Source organism: Castanea sativa, chromosome 4 (genome assembly GCF_040712315.1).
Source record: "Castanea sativa cultivar Marrone di Chiusa Pesio chromosome 4, ASM4071231v1".
In the NCBI taxonomy this organism is placed as follows: domain Eukaryota; kingdom Viridiplantae; phylum Streptophyta; class Magnoliopsida; order Fagales; family Fagaceae; genus Castanea; species Castanea sativa.
In genome coordinates, this window is record NC_134016.1 from 47,176,933 (window position 1) to 47,198,309 (window position 21,377).

Genomic DNA, 21,377 nt, shown 5'->3' on the forward strand with positions numbered 1-21,377 from the left:
TTCGAACTGTAAGAGAGGGGAACTCTATACTTAGTTATTAATCTAAAAGCTAGTGAAAAGCATTATTAGGACTACAATATAATATTACGACCTGATCCTTTCTTACTAAAGTCATCTGCAAAAAATTTCCTATTCCAAAATTTTGTTATATTTTAGGAGCTAAACTTGCAATCTTGATTTTCTTTTTTCTCTGAATTGGTTTTCCATTTTGGAACATGTTCAATTGTAAGCTAGACCATGAGCATTCATAAATTAATTATCTCTTCTTCAATTTATATTATTCACATTTCTTTTTATTGTGATTGTGTTATTAAATCATGTTGAGAATTAAAATCTGTATAATTTTATATTCATATATTGAATCTCTGCATCCAATTAGCTTGATTTTAACTTACAGTTATCAGAATCAACTATAGTTTCTTTTTCTTTTTGGAAATTGTTGTTGCCTTGTTGGGTTCCAAATCATTCATGCAGAAAGTGGCAACCAGAAATACCAATGACAATCCAATCCTTGGTGTGAGAAAAATTCATAAGAAGAAAAGTTGAGTGATATTAATGTCAACCATGGTTGATTACATCTGTACGCAAACTTTAGGGATTGGGGTTATGGATGAAGGAACAACAAGATTTTAAAATTACTATCTTTTCTTTTTCACTTATTCAAGAGAACAAATAAAAGATAATTTTTATTTAATGAGTTAGGGTTTTCTATAAAGTTGTAAAAGCAATTTTTTTGAACTCTAAAGTCATACTCCGTTTAATAATTTTTATTATCAAATTAATGCTATCTAAATAAATACTCAAAATAGTGACAATTGATTGAAGGGGGCCAAAATGACAGTGATGCGGGTGTAGAAGACGGTAAGCAACTACTCTTGACTTTGGCGGTTAAATCAATGGCCATTGTCTGCTACTATGGTAAAGTCTTGGGCTGCCAAGCCTAAGTACATCTAATTAACATTTGCCTATACCCTTGGATGCTTAGTTTCTGCCCAAAGAACAGGTTTTACTTTACTAATCGGTGCTTGAAAGTTGTGACTCAACAAATTGGTGATCTGAGTTCTGAGATTAGTTTTGTATTAGCCAATGGGTTAATTGCTTAGCAAAAAATTATTAGAAAACAGTCTTTTTTTTGCTGCTGCTGCTGGTTCTGTGTTGTGTGTGTGTTTTCATTATTTCTTTGTGTGTGTTTTGTGTGTTTTGTGTGTGTGTTTTCATTATTTGCTGCTGCTGCTGGTTCTGTTTTGTGTGTCTGTTTTGGTATTGATCTTTATTTCTTTTTGGTTGGAGATTAATTTATTTTGATACACCAATGATTCAGGTTTAATTATCATCAATGATATAATTCCTACGTTTATATTTTGTTTGTGAGTCATTTGCATGCTTGGTGGAAACTATAAAATAGATCAGTATTTCAGAAAATGAACAGCATCATTTGGGTTTCTAAAGCCAATAATATGTCTGTCACTCAGTGAAATTAGGAAGTTACACCTCGTGTAACTTTTGTTAAAGTTACACTGCCCAGTACTACATCAAATTCCTAATATAACATTTTAGCATCTTGTACATTCAGAACTGCTGTAAATGCTTGATAAAGTCTTGATTCTATCTCTCCATCTAATTATCCTTTTGCTGCCATTGCTGCTGCTGAGGTTGTTGCATGACTTGAAATTGGTTGTATATACATTTTCACTACTTATGTGCATTAGTTTATGAAGTTTTCTTCTGATAAATTTAATCAATCTATTTCATGAGATATGATTTACCCTGTTTTCCATGATGGTTTGTTTGCGTCCTCTCAGATAATTGATTTTATATATCATATTTGGTTTGAAATGTTTACTAAAAACTAAATAGTACAATTTAATCTTAACAAATATTTGCTACAAAGAATTTTATTTGTATAGTTCCTTTGAAATTTGTATTAAATTGGGTCTGGTTTAATTGCAGCAAGCCAAGAGTGAGGCAGCAGCTGCATTTGGAAATGATGGAGTTTATTTGGAGAAGTACATTCAAAATCCTAGGCACATTGAGTTCCAGGTAATTTCTGGGTGGGTGTTTAGATGTCTTTTTAAATGTGTGATCTCTTAACATTCTCAAATGAATTCTGGGTTGTTGAATTAGGACCAAGTGTTCATAACCATAAAACGTTTTCAAGTCTGATGGATAGGTTTATTCTGGAACTGAGAATGTGTGTGTGTGTGTTTTTATTTTATTTTATTTTTTTATGGTGTGGAGTGGAGATATCATGTACCTAATTCTCACTTGTTTGTTGACAACTTAACATCGTACTTATTGAGTTGTTGACACATGGAATAGTAAGATAATATTGGCCAACTAATTATAAAATAAAATTTAAAAAACAAAAAAACAAAAAAAAGATGACTAACATAAAAATGAAAAAGGGTAAAATTTACAATCTTTTTAATTTTAATTTTCCATCTAAATACTACTTGGAACTTTAACTTCATCCCTGCCATACAATATGGTTTACAGGTTCTTGCAGATAAATATGGTAATGTCGTCCACTTTGGAGAGCGTGATTGCAGCATCCAGGTACCAGAACTCATTCCTTTTATTTTTGGAACATTTTGTCAAACTGATTTCAGAGTGTTTTTTTTTTTTTTTTTTTTTAATTTTTTAATTTAGACATGAAAATGGAGTTTGCTTGATATCCAAAAGTGAATAACCATGTTTAAAGTTCTATAGGCAAATGGAAATATATGAAGGTGGTCAATTTTTTATGGGCTTTTGATAGCAACAATTCAAGAAAATATAGAACTTATGTCCCAACTTTTATCCACATTTTGGCTTTTGTTTTGTTATGTTTGTACACTAAATTTATGAGGCTTTTTTTGAAAGGCTTTTTGTTTTTATAAAGTCTCTTTCAACTACTTTTGAAATGCGAGTAGTAAGCTCTCTTGACTATGGCTTTTGTTCAGAGACGGAATCAAAAGCTGCTGGAAGAAGCACCCTCTCCTGCACTGACCCCAGAGTTGAGGAAAGCAATGGGTGACGCAGCGGTTGCAGCAGCAGCATCTATAGGTTACATTGGTGTTGGAACAGTTGAGTTCCTTTTGGATGAAAGAGGTTCCTTCTACTTTATGGAAATGAACACTCGGATCCAGGTAGAAATATTTCTTGAGAATGTGGATTTACATAAGCGTGTCTAAAAGCTTACCTGTTTTAGGGTGTACTAATTATATAATGTTTTCCCTTTTTTTTGGCGGGATTCAGGTTGAGCATCCTGTGACAGAAATGATTTCCTCTGTGGACTTGATTGAGGAACAAATTCTTGTAGCTATGGGAGAAAAACTCCGGTACAAACAGGTAGTGAAAAAGGGATACCTTAATTATGGGCATTTTTAGTTTTATTTGCTAGTCAGTGATACCCTGGTGCCATAGTTACTTCCCCACACCCCCCAAAAAATAAAGAAAAAGGGAAATGAAAGAAGTCCTAAACATAAAATACAATGTATGTAATTTATGACTTGGATTTTTTATATAGGAAGATATTGTGCTCAGAGGACATTCAATTGAATGCCGTATCAATGCAGAAGTTAATGTGCATGTGGCGGATTTGTAGGAATGTGTATCAACATGTTGTTGTATCTGTGTAGTCTGTGTCTCAGAATTGTTTGTGCATCAGTAATCGATATGGCTCAATTCTTGCAGTAGCTAATAGTACAGATGCAAATGAGGGCCTTTATCTGGCCAACTAATTCTCCAATTTCTATTTAGTTTTAATTGATTGATGTCAGGGTACGTAGGCTTATGTAGTGTGGATGCTTGGTGAAGTTTAAAAACTTATTTAGCAAAATCTTTCTTATCTAGGCTGGGGACTGGCTTGTGAACAGAGAAGTTCTTAAATTATGCAACATTTTATTTTTGGATAAGTAAGAAAGCTTTATTCATATGGAAAAACATACAAAACAGTAGCACTCAGGAAGTGTACTAGTAGTGCAGCACAATTAAAGAAAATTACAGCAATCAATAAAGTCCAAAATTCTAGAAAAAGAATGACTGAACAAAGCCACCATCCGCTCATATAATGAGTTCAACAACGCTCACTTGACCAGTATCATAGATCAGTCAATGTCCTCAACTCAAACACCCTATTGTTTCTTTCCTTCCAAATGGTCCACATGACACACAATGAAATTGCATCCAAATATCTCCATTACAATGCCTAGAAAACCTCCCCTTCCACCATGCCAATAAATCCACCACCCTCTTCGGCATAAACCAATGGACCCCAAATAGACAAAGAGCTAACATCCAAAGGTTTCAGCCACAGAACAGTGAGCGGTGCAACATTATGAGTTGTTAACATGAACCCCGATTAGATGGCTGGTTCGACCCATACAACATGATTTTAGTGTCATCCTAATTGAATAGTTTTGAACGCATGGTTTATTAAATATATATATATATATATATATATATATATATATATATATATATATATATATATAGATTTTTGATAAGTAATGGTATATTAAATATTTTATATGCTCGCTTTCTCTATATGTCTCATTCTCCTTGCTCCTATAAACCCCAAGTCTGTAATTTAGGTATTCTCTTGAAAATTGTGTTAGAGCCAGTTAAATAGCAAAATACGTGCAGCATATTTATAAGTTTGAATTTTTTAGGGTGATTATACCAAAGCCCTTTTTCCTAGAGTCATGTATATATATGCATGTATTTGGGACATTCTTATTTTCTTTCCCTCTTTCGAAAAGTAATTTGGGTCTAGCACATTTAATCGTCGTGGGATGTGGGGTTTCTTATATAGGCTTCCATGTTTTTGTATTTCCCTGGGTACTTTAATATTTCAGAGACACAAACTATAGTGGTTAATATTCTCACGTTAATATATATTATAAATCAACAACATTTTTTCCCACACCGCCAATAAAACCTTCGATCTGTTAATTGAATTTTAAGTAGCTTCAGTTTCTTGGTTCCTGTGAAGAGTAGTGATTGACGATTGTAATGGAAAAAGTAGTGTTTAATGTTATGCAACGGGGGTTGTACCTCCATATGTTAATTATTGTGATTGAATTCTTCATACCAAGATTTTTGCTTTTAGTTTAAATGAGTGAAAATTGTCATTCTCATTATAATTTTGTTTGCTTACTCTATCTATCTTAAGTTTCATCCTAATTAATAATTTTGTGGACATTCATTAGTTATAACTATGGACATGCTTTAGTTGTGAGAAGAGTTTTCAACGTTTCAATCCTAGGCATATTGGAAAATGCATGCGGGGAAGAAAGTCAGAAATATGTAAACTGTGATTTTGGGGGGAGTTGGGTCTACCAAGAAACATTGTTCAAAAAGAAGAAGAAAAACATCCTCACATGACCATTGGAAATAGCCTTGCTTAGTGCTCCATCAATTATGTAATGTACGCACTCTTAATTTTTGTAGGACAATAGCAAATATGGATTTGAAGCTGGATTTGTCCCTCCACCCCTAATAAACTTTGAAAATAGCCTGCCAAGAGACCTTATGATTGTGAAGATGCCTCAAGACAGTTAACCACGAAATCAACTCCATATATTGAAAGTGGTTCAAGTCTCCAGCGACCATATGTCAATAAACTCACATCATATCCCACACCGCTAGATAAAATCAAACATTGGGTAGAAATGTTGCTGATTTCGGCATCTTTTGGAGGTTCATATGGCGGCAGGTTTTCAAGTTTTGCTTCAGCAGCAGCGAGATTCTCTTTAGCTTTAATGATTCTTTCTTGACGAGATTCTTCTAGCTTCCTCAAGTCTTCCATTTGTTTATATTTTTCCCTCGTACTTGCACCCCCTATAGAAAATGTAAATGAATGTAAACCTGAGGATTTAGGAGACAAGAGTGATACTGGTGGATGAAAGTGATGCTTGTAATGGGGAACTCATATCATACACAGTAGACTCTAGGTGCTACATTGGAATTCAATCAAAGTTGCCCAGGTTTGGTTTCGTATTTGCAAGAAACATCTTTCACGTTTTTTTAGGCTAAATTTGTATGAAATAGAATTGATCAATTCTCCCTACCCTCGTCTCCCTTTTTTGTGTGATAGTTGTGGACGCTCAAAATGTAATGGTGCAATTGGCTACATTGGCTCCATTGGAAAGGACAAGTTTGGAGAGGAGATGACAAAAAATTTGTCTTCAGCGGGTGTTAATGTGAGTTTCTCTTCGTCTTAGACTTACAACTGTTCTATTTTGGTTATGTCTTCACCTTCTTCCTCATGTTAAGACGATTATCAAAATTGTAATCAGGTACATTATTACAACTGAATTTTGGTTATGTCTTCGCCTGATTTTACCTTCACTCGTGAAATTGCGGACAATGTATGCTAAAGTAAGTGTTCTATCTTATAACTTTTGACGAGTCAGCTATAAATTTTGCTGCGTAAAGATACTTGGTGATCTTTCACAGAAGCTGTACGTTTCTTCTCACACGATTGTATTTATTCTTAGGTTTGGAGGTTCATTTACATTTTCTATAGGGGGTGCAAGTACGAGGGAAAAATATAAAGAAATGGAAGACTTGAGGAGCAAGAAGAATGTCGTCAAGAAAGAATCATTAAGCTCAAGACAATCTCGTTGCTGCTGAAGCAGAACTTGAAAACCGGCCGGCATATGAACCTCCAAAAGATGACAAAATCAGCAACATTTCTTCCCAATGTTTGATTTTATCTAGCGGTGTGGGTTATGATGTGAGTTTATGGACATATGGTCGCTGGACACTTGCACAACTTTCAACATATGGCGTTGATTTCGTGGTTACCTGTCTTGAGGCATCTTCAAAGATCTATGCTCTCTTTTTTCTTTTTCCTATCATAAAATGTATTGGTGTACCAAATTAATAACCTGTGATGTTGTTGTTGTATTGGTGCAAGAGTCTCCAAATAAATGATGGATACAATTTTCAGATACCTATGCTATTTATGTTGTAACTTCTTGAGTTCCAAATAATATATGCATAATTTTATGTATACAAAAATCTAAATTCTTCTGTTGATAATAAGCCATGTATATAAGGCCAGTAGCGTGCCTATGATATAAAGAAACTTAACTATTTCATTGCAGAAGTTGGAATTAAACATTAAAGATTACCTTAATTTTTGTTATTTGATAGTGTTTGGGAATTAGTTATTGAATTTGGAAAAAAATAATAATAATTCCTTTTCGCACAATGAGAAAAAACATAAGCCAGTGTAAATCGATTTTTGCTTTTAAACTCAATTTCCTTTTCAATACTTTTCTATGAAAATCAAGTTTAAAAGGCTCGATTTTTGCTTCAAAAATATAGTGGAAATCGAGTTTAAAATGCTCGATTTTTTCTTCAGTGGGATTCTCAAAAATATTGTGGAAATCGAGTTCCAAAGACTCGATTTCTACTGGGATTTTGTTTTTTTTTTTTTTTTGGTTGCAGCTACAGCAGCGGTATTTAACCCTCAGCCCGTGGCATTAACTCTCACAGAAACTCACACCCTCAGTAACACACAGAGAAAACCTAAAACAGAGCTCTCAGCCTCACTAACTCTCACTCACTCACCCTCACTAACTCTCAGTCACCCATAACTCTCTCACACCATAACTCTCTCACACCACTCACTCTCACAAAACCACATTGTCCACTCTCACTGCTCTTCCCTCTCAGCAAATTCATATCTAAGGTAAGGGTTTGCATAATTTGATTGTCATTGTAGTTGGGTATGTTGTGTATGGGTGTGGGTGTCAGAGTTTTACCATTTATTTTGTAGATAGTTAACATAACTTAGTTAATTTATCAATATTGTGAATTATAGAACTTGGTCTGATTTGGTCTGATTTAGTCTGATTTGGTCTGATTTGGTCTGATTTGGTCTAATTTGGTCTGATTTGGTCTGATTTGGTCTGATTTGGTCTGATTTGGTCTGTCTGGGAAATGTCCCTATTAAGCATACAAATAAGAGAGTTCACTGTATCTTGGACCAATATATTTTGACATCCATTGTGGGAGCAGGGAGGAACAGTAAATTGTTATGTTCCCTGCTTCTCCCTTCTTGTTGAAGTTATGCGATGAGAGGAAACACTAGTTGGAAAATTATTTTGTGATGTCAAGTATTCTAAAATCTGACTCAGGACACTTTTTGAGACATTAGCTCTTTCACATGCAACATAACATGCTATAAACTGGTCGAAGAATGGCCTATGTCTTTCTTAGAAGGCCATTCTTCGACCAATCCACTGACATCTTCACTATCTGACCTCTCTGTCTGGGAAATGTCCCTATTAAGCATACAAATAAGAGAGTTCACTGTATCTTGGACCAATATATTTTGACATCCATTGTGGGAGCAGGGAGGAACAGTAAATTGTTATGTTCCCTGCTTCTCCCTTCTTGTTGAAGTTATGTGATGAGAGGAAACACTAGTTGGAAAATTATTTTGTGATGTCAAGTATTCTAAAATCTGACTCAGGACACTTTTTGAGACATTAGCTCTTTCACATGCAACATAACATGCTATAAACTCAAACATATGGCCTATGTCTTTCTTAGAAGGCCATTCTTCGACCAATCCACTGACATCTTCACTATCTGACCTCTCTGTCTGGGAAATGTCCCTATTAAGCATACAAATAAGAGAGTTCACTGTATCTTGGACCAATATATTTTGACATCCATTGTGGGAGCAGGGAGGAACAGTATGATTCTGACTCTGACAAGGCTTATGAGGATGAGAAAACTGGATACCTTGTAGCTTCATGGCCACAAGTCATTTTCTAATGAACACCACGTTGCAACACCGCAAACATCAGCAAGGTATTCAACTATCAGACGCAGAAGATCCAAAGCTGATATTGAATTTGAAGCTAATGCAGGTCAACAGTTGATTGTTACCATCCTCCAGTGTCATCTTGAGAGTGTAAGAGCCCTGTGAATACCACAAACCATCAGCTGGTTGATGCGAAACACTAGAGTAAAAAAAAATAAAAATAAATGATAGATTAAATTGTTATATTGGACTGTGACAACTAACGAAAATGTTAGATATCTAATGGTAAATGGCAACAAAATTCTAGGAATTGGCCCCGTTAAAAATCGAGTTTAAAAGAATCGATTTACATATATAAAATCGAGTTTAAAACCCTCGATTTACACTGAAAAGCCACCTCTGCAAATCGAGTTTTAAAGCCTCGATTTTTAGTTTAGTGGTTCTTTTAAAAATAATAATATTCCGCGGAAATGGCGCCTTTAAAAATCGAGTTTAAAAGCCTCGATTTACATATATAAAATCGAGTTTAAAACCCTCGATTTACACTGAAAAAGCCACCTCTGCAAATCGAGTTTTAAAGCCTCGATTTTTAGTTTAGTGGTTCTTTTAAAAATAATAATATTCCGCGGAAATGGCGCCTTTAAAAATCGAGTTTAAAAGCCTCGATTTACATTAGTTACCCAGTTTTTAGATTTTCTAAAATATCATCCCCGTGGAAACGGTGCGTTTGAATCTGCCCAAAGGAAATCGAGTTCCAAAGACTCGATTTCCACTGGGATTTTTTTTTTTTGGTTGCAGCTACTGCAGCAGTAAACAAGATTTAGTTTTTTCCCTTCCCCTACAGCAGTAAGCAACTAGATACAACCAATCAAAGGGTACATCAGAAACAAACAACCGGTCCCAAACAGTTACTATTCATTACTGGCTAGGCAAAAGCTGCACAACGCAACTAATGTGACGAGTACAATGGATAACAAATAGTTCAATTACAACAACATTCAACAATAAACAAAATATAGAAAATAACAACTAACTAAAATTAACATAGTCTACATTCGGCAACAACATTCAACAAAGAAAAAAAAAACACTTGTACATGCATATACAGAAGATAACGACAAGTCCCACGTACATTGCCAAAACTTTAATCGAGTCTTCACTCGCCTGACAAACATGAAAATACAATCGTTAGTTTCCAAATGCGAAGAACAAAAACCAAATGAAATTCATAGCATATTATATAAAAACAGTGAGAGCACTTGCCTAGTTTGTAGCACTACCACTTGTCGAAGCCCCAAGGGAATTGGGACAGCTTCTACGGTTATGCCCCTCTTGATGACACACTCCACATCGCTGCCTCGGTTGAATCTCCCTCAAGTCCGGATCTTCCCTCCGGCTTCCCCGTTCTCGTCGTACCCCGTCCATTTCATTCCTTATTCTTGAGGCCACAGGACGACCTTTGGCCCGCAATAGCTGTGGGTCAGGCACCCACCGTGGTCCGCAAACGTCCCTCCACAATGACTCTGACTTTGGCACCACAAAATGATGTGAATATGTGTGAATGGCGTTGTTCAAACTATAACATGGGTCAATATAGCTGGTCTCATCGAGGTGCAGACCTTGAAGAACTTTAATTGCATGTGAACAAGGGATCTTCAAGTTTTGCCACTTTCCGCAACCACATCTTCTATCAAATACGTGCACTTCATGACTGTGGTTTCCCCCTCCACCTTTATGGTCGTTGTACGGGGTAAGCACTTGATATACACCAGTTTCATGATTAAAATTCCTCACAGTGTGGCCTGCGATTTTCTGCGCATTTTTGTTATAGATCTCCATTGCATAATCACTCCACACCTTACCTCGAGAGAGATCTTCCGTAATTTTTTTATGTCGATCGTGGAAATATGCAACAAGTTTGGACCAAGTGAACTCAACCATTGCCGCAATGGGCAAACCGCGGGCACCTTTAAGTACCCCATTAAAGCACTCAGAGATATTGGTTGTCATTGCCCCGTAACGTCTTCCACCATCATGTGACTGGGTCCATTTGTCCACATCCTCACTGGTTAAATATGTGTATGGCATACAGCGTCCAACATGGCGAGCAGTAGGGTCTACACCCCTCAGTAAATTAATCTCGGCCTCCTTAATGATTTGCATTATGGATTCAAATTTAGCTTCATGGGTCGCATATCCAGCTTTCAAGGCCAATGCCTTTAGAATCGGGTCATCAAAGCGTCTGTTGAAGTTGCTAGCAACATGTCGAAGGCAATATCGGTGATATACCTGTTCTGTTCCGTCCCTCCCTCTAGGCCACTGTCGAATGGCATTTTTGATACCTTTATGTCGGTCAGAAATAATGCAAATGCCGTTGGCAGGTATAACATGCTCAATCGAAGCCCTGAGACACTCTAAAAACCACCCCCAACTAGCCTCTGACTCCTTATCCACAACAGCAAAGGCAAGAGGCAAAACCTTTTGGTTGGCATCAGTTGCCATTGCAATCATCAAAACCCCTTTGTATTTACCATACAAATGAGTCCCATCAATACTGATCACTGGCCTACAATATCAGAATGCAGCAATGCATGGAGCAAATGCCCAATATACATAGCGCAGTAACGCAGAATTCTCGTATGGCCTAGGTATGGTGTGATAATTGTACTGGGTACCCGAATCCTGATCCAAGTATGCCAACAACAACTTTCGCAACCTTTGATAAGACTCCTCCCAATCCCCAAATATCTTAGCAATTGCCTTTTGTTTTGCGTCCCATACTTTATAGTAAGAAAGCTCATGTTTATACTTAGTATGCATGATGTCCCAGAGATCTTGTATACGAGCAGTGTGATTTTGTCGCAATTTTCCCACAATTTCTGATGCAACAAAATTAGAATCCATCATTTTACCGTCTCTTCGCAGGCCAAAGGGTATACAAGTGTGTGGACCTACATAAGACGTGACCATCCATAGACCATTAAGTTTAACCTTCATGAATGCCCCAACGTACCACTTGCAGTTGTCGTCAACGCATGCAGCGCACAATTTAGTTTTGGTCGACCTCCGGATTATAAAATTTCTATTATCATTTGCTGCGTATATTATCAATGCACGCTTCACCGCCTCTTTATTTGCAAAAGTCAACCCTTTATGAAAATGCATCCCATCTTCCCAAGTTGAAACAAATGGTATCTGAAGACGTGAAGGATCAACCATATTTTCCCAAGTATTTGCGTAAAATGAGTCGGTAGGAGGTCTGTAGGCAGTAGTCGCATTTGTATCATGCTGGATGCCAATATCATGGTCTGCATCACCTTCATCATGGTACTCCATATTTTCCTCTTCAAAATTGGGAACAACTTCATGGTCATCCATATCGTTCTCAAAGTCGCCTCGCTCAATCCTCTCTTCGTATTCATCCACATCATCAATATTTTCACCATCATTCGCGGCATGATCTTCGTCTTCGTCTTCCTCCTCTAAATGTGTCTCTTGAGGATGGAGGGGTTCACCAGTATTGGCAACATGATCTTGAGATGGGAGCGTATAACCTCCCATTGTATACCCTCCCATTGTAGTACATCCATCATCTAGGGCTGTAAATTGTAAAGCCGTAGTTGTTTGTTGCACCACCTCAGTATCAACTTCTACAAGCGGCTCCGAACTTACGTACAACTCAGCAGCATTTACTTGGGGCATTTTTTGGATCCTATTAAACATCATCTTTACATGTTTGTCTTCTTTGATCTCCATATACCCGTAATTTATCCGTTCATGAAGGACTTCTTGTGGGTAACGATAAATAATCTTGATGTCATACCAAGCAGGGTTCAAACTCAATGAGTGCATTATTTTCCTCTTCAAATCATCCAACGTCTTCAACTTACGACGTATCATCATATAGTAGCATTCAATACCCGGCCCTCTAAATGGGAATCCGTCAATCTCTCCAGGATTGTCAAGGGGTCCACCATAGTATACATTTATATCAATATTCTTCAGAGATTGTGAACCTATTAGAGAGTAAAGTATAATATGTTAGTGACATATTTTATCTCTTTTATTTAACATCAATTAGAAAACCTTGAATATCTACTCAAAGTACAAAAATTACAACTTCTCACCCCACATCACATACAAACACACTCAATCATTATCATTTCGTACTCAAACAAATAAAAAAATTAAAGACAAAACTCACCCCCATTACAAAATTTCGACTCAATTCTAACAAAAATATAAATAAAAATATCAAACCAAACAACAAAAGTCATGAGGATGTGCAAATGAATGAGTGCAATTTGATCATGAGCAATCAAAATTAGACATATCATCTAATTTCAAAATCAAGGCATTAATATACAGTTAAATATACCATATGTGATATACAAACTCAAATTTAATACAAATTATGGAGAAAAGGAAGCAGATAAATTCACCGAAAGCTAGCAAAAAGACTTCCTAGGTCATGAATAAAATCTATATATATATATATATATATATATATATATATATATATATATATATCTTTCTCCTTACTTTCTAAAATAGATATATATATATATATATATAAATATATTTATATAAATATATATAAATATAAATATATATATATATATATATGTATGTATGTAAATATATTTATATATATATATGTATATATATATATATATATCTTTCTCCTCACTTTCTAAAATAAATATATAAATATATATAAATATAAATATATATATAAATATAAATATAAATATATATAAATAAATATAAATAAATATAAATAAATATAAATATAAATATAAATATAAATATAAATATAAATATAAATAAATATAAATATAAATATAAATATATATATATATATATATATATATATTTATATTTATATATGTATGTATGTATGTAAATATATATATATATATATATATATATATATATATATCTTTCTCCTCACTTTCTAAAATAAATATATAAATATAAATATAAATATAAATATAAATATAAATATATATATGTATGTATGTATGTAAATATATATATATATATATATATATATTTATATAAATATAAATATGTATGTAAATATATATATATATATATATATATAAATATGTATGTAAATATATATATATATATATAAATATGTATGTAAATATATATATATATATATAAATATGTATGTAAATATATATATATATATATATATATATATATATATATATATGTATGTATGTATGTAAATATGTAAATATATATATAGGTAAGAGTGAGGAGAACATTACCTGACATGAGGATGTGCAAATATGCTACTAGGATTGTATGAGAGTGAAGAGAGGAGCAATGTTTGTGTGAGAGTTGAGAGAGGAGCAATGTTTGTGTGAGAGTTGAGAGAGGACCAATGTTTGTGTGAGAGTTGAGAGAGGACCAATGTTTGCAGGATTGTATGATGAGATGGTTTTGCTGAATGTGTGAGAGAAGAGCAATGTTTGCTTTCCTGTACAGTTTTTTTTTTTAAGATTCCTGAGAGACCTAGGAGACCTATTTTGTGAAGACGTACACGCGTGCTTTCTTTTTCTGAAAATTCACGTGATATTTTTTCTGAAGATATTTTTTCTAAAGATTTACACTACTTCACGTGATACTTTTTCTGACTGAAGATATTTTTTCTGAAGATTTACACTACTTCACGTGATACTTTTTGTTATATTCAAGACCAGGTCTTCAGATCAGAGATACTTTTTGTTATTTTGTTATTCAAGACCAGGTCTTCAGATCAGATCAGAGTTCAGACTCTCCAGAGAGAGAGACATGGAAGTGACAGATGGGACCCAACGTTGTGGTAAACCCCCACTTAAAAATCGAGTTTATGAGACTCGGTTTCCATTTCAGAAAACCGAGTCTCTAATACTCGAGATCTAAGTGGCGTTTACGTGGCAAGAATCGAGTCTCTAATACTCGGTTTTAAAAATCGAGTCTTAGAGACTCGATTTCCAGGTGGATGCCACCTGGCAAAAACGCCACATCAAACTAAAAAACCGAGTCTCAAAGACTCGATTTTTAGGCCTAAAATCGAGTCTCTGAGACTCGAGATGCTAGTAAATGATATAGTTTAGAAACCGGGCCTGCTAACTATATAGTTAGCAACTGAGTGTTATTTTGCTATTTTCTCCGCGTTAGAGAGAGGGGAGAGTATCAGTGTGAGAGGCGTTAAGTTTGAAAAAGCCCCAAACTAAAATCGAGTCTGTAAGACTCGGTTTCAGTTTCCTCTTTTACCACATGGATCAACCACGTCATACCGAGATGGCCACGTCATAGAAATCGAGTCTTAGAGACTCGATTTCCAGGTGGAGGCCACGTGGCAAAAAGTCCACATCAACCTGCAAAAACCGAGCCTCAAAGACTCGATTTATGGGCTAAAATCGAGCCTCTAAGACTCGAGATGTTATTATGTTATATAGTTTAGAAACCGGGCCTGCTAACTATATAGTTAGCAACTGAGGGTTATTTTGCTATTTTCTCCGTAGGCTGTGGTGGGGTGACATGGCAATAAACTTTTGTCATCAGTTTTTTAATAGCCTGTCTTCTTCTTATTGGGCCAGAATAAAAGGTCAGCTTGCTGACCTTGTAGTCTAGGACTACCTAATAATTTTTCTTAATTGTGATAAACACTATTTTCATATTAGTTTGATAGGGACACAAAATAAATCAAATAATTTTTGACATATCAAAAAAATCTCATTGCCAATTACATGACTTACGGGGGATTGAGCATGTCAAGGAAATCCCATTAGCAATTATCAAAATTTGATGAATTATTTTGCTTAATTTTTTAATTAAGGAAATAAATTAGCAGATAAAATCATGGTTCATCAAATAAATCAATATTAAATTTGAAAATCATTTGCAAAATAATTTCTTCGAACTAAATATTGAATGAATCATCATCAAAAACAAACATAGAATGCAAATTTTAAAAGATTGTCATTAGAAGAAAAAATAAATAATTATTAACCTATTATTATTATAATTAACATAATCGCTAAAGTATAATAGTAACTCTCGGTTTTGTATAACATAATATTTATTACAAGTATGTTGTATTATTCTTTCTATGGTATAATAATAAAAAAAAAAAAAAACTTTTGGAATGCATCAATATCTTTTCAAGAAAAGCTAGAATCACAATATTTTGTGCCATAACTCTAGCAAGTGACCTATAGAAAAGTTCTTTGATCCTCATACCACAAATGCTTTCTTCTACAAGATTCCAATTCTTAGGGCTAACCAAAGAAACCAATTCTTTTTGGCTTTCTTCAGTTGGTGGGGTTACACGAATGCTTTTCAACCTTAGTAGCAACTAGCAACAAGCAAGGAAGAAAACTCTTTAATCATTTCTTCTTTATTTTTTTTCAACATGCAAGGAAGTAATATGTTTTTACCATTTCTTTCTTTTTTAATGAATAGTTCATTTGCTTTTATAATTTCTTTTGAATAAATAGTTGAGCAATGCAAATGGCTCACACTTCATCGGTATAAAATTTGAATAGTGTGATTGTTTGGGCTTTGTTTATAGATTTTCAATCCATATGATATGGGTTCTTAGTATGAAGTTTTTGATGAAAAATGATTTTAAGTAGATGATTTACCCTGTTATAACATTGTATTGTTATAACCAAATACAAGCATTGACGGACTTTTTTTGCACGAATCTTTTGTTGCTGCTTTATGCCACTGTTGTCAAATTATATCAAGTTAAAAATATAATGAATAGAGAAGATTTGTGCAGTATAAACACTTTTTTGGAGATGCCGTGTGAGGTTGATGTGTGTGATGTGGAGGCATTGGTGTTTAGCAGCAGCCAGAATAGCAAGTTACTATTGCCACTCCAGAGTACATGTTATTTTATAATTATACTATGAAAACAATGTACTGAGGGGCTATATACACGAGCACAACTTCAGTGTCATATATAGGGGTTGGTTTTGTTGATAGAAATGTATAGGGGTTGATTAATATTGCTTTTCCCATATGTTGTGATAATTAAATCCCAAACTAGTCATTAATCAGTACGATACATGGGATAGTTGAATGAAAGTTATACACATTCACCTTTATTGGTACAATCATTTGAAACAATTCAAATTTGATAATTCTAATTCAAAATAATTGTTGAAGATATGTATAAATATATTAGTCAAATAAACAACATTCATCTAAAAGCCACAATGATAGGGTTCAAGCATGTTCCAATAAAAAACCATTTCAAATAATTACAATATATCAATTTCTAGAAAGAAACCGCATCCCCAAGAATAATGAGCTATCCACATCAAACATTGTATTACTTTCTCTTTTTTAAATTTTCCACATAAAAAAAAAAAAAAGTAGACTCCATACTACCTAGAGATCATCACCAATTATCACAATAAAAAATGATATGACTGAAAATAAATGTGGATAAATACTAACAAAATTATATAAATCACAACAATGAGCTATTATACATTTATAGGATTTGAATACCACATGATTTAAAAAGAGGTGGAGCTTAAGAGTAAAATGGTGATCCTAGACCAATTAAATATTTTATTAAGCCACTCTACCACTCTCTATGTCCTTAAATTACAAACAAAGTCCATTAAGCGCACTCAATTCAAATTCACTAATTCCAAAGAATTTCCAAATATTATTTTCGATACTAGAAGCAACATATAACGCCTTATCTACTTTTGACTTCCATCAAGTGTAACAATTTATATTTTAATAATTACTAAACAAATGCAAGAGAATAGAATTTTACAAAATATTTCTGCTTGATAAATCTATTGATATTTTTCACTTTTAAAAAATATGAACTATGCAAAAAACTAATCAATTTATACAATGCAAACTATTGGGCTCTCTTAATAGTTAGACAATAAGCTCGCATTTAACTTGTGTAAAGATTCTAATCCCAATCAACATGTGTTTGTTTAAATTATAGACAACTTTCAGCTTATGAACAAGACATCACCTATTCTCATCCCAAACAATATATACGTCCGTAGTCTTGGCATAAATTACAGACAACTTTTAGCCTTTGAACACATCATCATTTAATGTTAGTTGGTATGAGAAAAGTTTTTTGCTTCAAGAATTAAAATCGACCCAAAAAAATTCCCACAAAAAGCATAAATCTAGAAATAATCAAATGATCTACATGAATGTCATATTCCCATTTTCCTTGCCTCTTTGTTTTTCTCTTGTCAACTATGAACTATCATTTGGCCGTACCCTTGCAATTTGAATTACTTCTCTAGTCACCCCTTTCTCTTTTATCATAGTTTAATATAAAGATTATATAATATTTATAATGAGAAAAAAATAAAGATTATATAATATATACAAAGGAAAAAAAATTAAAGACTATTTAATATTTACAAAGGGGAAAAAAATCATATAACGAGCCAATGAGCTTTAGGCTTTAGCTCAAATGACACTTCCTCTTACTGTTAAAGCAAGGTGATGAGTAATTTACCAATTAAGAAAATGCAAATGGAAATTAAATAAAGAACTTGAAAAATATTGATTATTTTTTTGAAGAGAAATTTGTTCATTTATGTTAAATAGAGTTCAATACAACAGTGGCAGTTGGGGTTGTGAGAATGGTGGACTGTGACCAATCCAAAAATTCCTATCAACCAAGTGAACTAAAAATATAGGTAAAGAATGTGATGCTATGCTTGCAGCTCCATGAATAAAACTTAACTTTAACTATCTAAACTTCTCAGCTCTCTCTTTATGTCCTCTATAATTGTGTCCCCAATGGGCCATTGAAGCTTATGAATATTTTACAAAGTCGATTACAATTGTCATCCCCTTCAAGTATCACTTGAAATCATCACATATCTCTGGCTAACCTTATAGCTTCCATGGCTGCCATTAATACCTCTATCGTGGTTGAATCCTTATCGTAACACTTATGCTTACTCGGTGTTGCTACTGTTGCTCCCCTTGCATCTCGGATGATTACTCCAAGGCTTCCTTAAAGAGCACTGCACATTAAAGTTGACCTTTACATACTACATTGAATTTATAAGGTTTCCAACTCAAATGGAATTCAATTTTTAAATGTATAATACTATTGATATATTAGAAATTAGACATTACGTGATTTCATTTTTGTGAAGTGTGAAACTGCCTGAAAAATATCTATACCATTTAATCATCTGTTTTAATAAAATTTAGATAGTTAGAAAAATAAAAAATAAAAGGAAGCATTTTTAGAAGGGTTTTTTTTTTTTTTTTTTTTTTCACTTTCTTTGAATCAATAACCTATTGCCTTATACCACAAAACAACAAAGGCAAAATCATAATAAATAAAGTAAGAATAGCTACAAACATTGAGAGAAAATATGAGTTTCAATTTTAATATATATTTTTCAAGATTGTAGTTTTACTGTTTTAAACAACGCTAATGAGCTAAATCATATAATAACAGGCATAATGCATAACCTAGTAATTGTCAACATTATATTAAAATTAATAAAATATTTAATTAGGATGGATAAAGGAAGCTTGACTAAGTTCCACCTGAAAGCTCTCTCTAGCTTCAAATTGTACATGCCAATTCAGGAAGAGAAATGAATGAGTTGATAGAATAACAAATAATCAAGTCAACCCATCAATTGACTTCAAGTGGGAAAAAAAAAATAAAAGATTGAAGAATTGGAGTTTAATAACATATAATGAGAACTATTAAAGAATGATCATTTGAAACACAGCTCCTACAAAATGATATTAACTCAACAAAGCAATTAAAGTTTTACTTTTAGTAATATCAGAATTGATGCACAGTTCAAAAGAGTAGCATATATTCTTTTTAATAAAGCATGGAGGTGAAAGCTTCCAACTACATACTATATTAAACCTAATTTATAGAAAATAATAGATTTTTATTATGTAAACAACAATGTACAATGGTTCAAACAAATGTGCTAAGAAAGGAGGGCAACCCATCCAAACACCCTCCACTTTATCAGCCATATTTGCACTTGACCTAATGATGTATACAAAAGAAATAGTTCTAAACTGAAAATTGAAAGAGTGAATTCACCAACCAAACCAAGGTAAGTGAGAGTCGGGAGATTGCTATCCAAAGCCTAGACTGCTCTTTGATTATCACCTTTACAATAATGTTCCTTAGCCCAGTCTTGATTGCCAATTGAGCTACTCCCCACATCACCCACCCAGCTACCATCATTGCGTCTATTTTAACTGGAAGAGCTTTGTTCATGGGAAATAAAACACACCCAGAGTGATCCCTGGCCATGGTTCCTTTTCTAGTTTATTTTTACCACATTAGCGACACAGCAGAAAGACATATCTAACGATTCCAATATTCTGATAGGTCCTTAGAGTCTGTATTGCTGGCTGTAGGTCAACAGCCTTCCCCTGCATATGCAGAGACGCAAAGTTTTTTTTTTTTTTTTCTTAAATCAATCTGGAGGCAAATGTTCATATCTATATAGATATAACAACCATCATCAATTAACCAAATCAACTAACATGTGTAACCCAATTCACGAAGGCCCCTTGCTCATGAAAAAGGTGGGGATGAATACCTTATCTTCTTGCAATAATTGTTTCCCTAGTGAATTAGTGATTCAATTGGAACAATTTATTTATTTCAATACCTTATCTTCCATGCTTAATTTATTTCAATATGAAAAAATTGTATTTTGGGAAAATGAAAAAAAGAAAGAAACAAAAAACAGAGGAAATCTTACTACACAAATGGTGGTAAGCTTTTCACACCCTGCAAATCTCTTAGAGGCATTTGGTCGAACACCTAGCAGATATAGCCATTTGATTTTCCGCACATAATCTTTCTACACAAACGGGTTAAGTTTTTAACACCTGCAATCCATGAACCATAGCATTACAATTAAATGCAAAAGGTTAAATGATAAGATTAAAAAAAAAAAAAAAAAACAATGATGTTTGGAGTTTTATACAACAAATTGAACCTTAAGTTGTAAGTCTTCTCTGGCATGCCACTCCAAATTCCCAACCGCTGTCTTTAAGCTTCTCTTGTCCGACATTATGTGTTGTTCTTCCTGAGCAATTCCACCCACTTCTCTCCATGAACTTGAGTTCAACTTGCTTCTAATTATAATATGCCAGTTGAAAGTGGAGCAATACCACATTTGTGCTTCAATTATGGGAGATGAACACAAACTGACTGACTGTCACCTGAAACTCCTTGTCATAACATTGAATTTTCTATGGTTATACACTTTCAATCCAATTTATTTAGTAACAGAAACTTAAGGGCAAACATTAGGATAGGGAAGAACACTGAAAAGGCACAATCAATACTAATTAGAGAGACAAAGAAAGACAGTTACGCTGTGGACTTTAAAATGAAGAAATAAAATAAAAGGTCCAAGTTGAATTTGAGGTAAAGAAAATGGGAAAAAAAGAAAAAAGAAAAAAGAAAAAGAGAAGTATGACATGGCCGTTGATGTGGCTCAACAAGAGCGTAGCAACAATAAATACTTCGCTTCAGTTTTTAGATATATATAGATATAAATTATAGTATGGTGGGTGCACATAGGCAGTATTGTTA

General features: G+C 33.8%; 1 protein-coding gene and 2 long non-coding RNA genes across 3 annotated transcripts; 2 read left to right on the forward strand and 1 right to left on the reverse strand.

Annotated features, from left to right (window-relative positions):
* Positions 1-1,312: 1,312 nt before the first annotated feature.
* On the forward strand, positions 1,313-3,722 carry LOC142633042 (biotin carboxylase 1, chloroplastic-like). The gene is made up of 7 exons (XM_075807325.1): positions 1,313-1,321; positions 1,951-2,040; positions 2,497-2,556; positions 2,943-3,128; positions 3,238-3,330; positions 3,509-3,565; positions 3,621-3,722. The coding sequence occupies exons 1-7, from the start codon at positions 1,313-1,315 to the stop codon at positions 3,720-3,722; spliced, it is 597 nt and encodes a 198-aa protein (XP_075663440.1).
* Positions 3,723-5,808: 2,086 nt separating this feature from the next.
* Positions 5,809-6,772, forward strand: LOC142630501 (uncharacterized). Its single transcript, XR_012843325.1, has 4 exons — positions 5,809-5,969; positions 6,080-6,185; positions 6,282-6,363; positions 6,483-6,772. It is a non-coding gene; the product is annotated as an uncharacterized LOC142630501 (long non-coding RNA).
* An 11,734-nt stretch (positions 6,773-18,506) lies between these two features.
* Positions 18,507-21,134, reverse strand: LOC142630548 (uncharacterized). Its single transcript, XR_012843335.1, has 3 exons — positions 20,776-21,134; positions 20,536-20,665; positions 18,507-18,801 (listed from the first exon to the last, which is right to left on the reverse strand). It is a non-coding gene; the product is annotated as an uncharacterized LOC142630548 (long non-coding RNA).
* Positions 21,135-21,377: the final 243 nt, after the last annotated feature.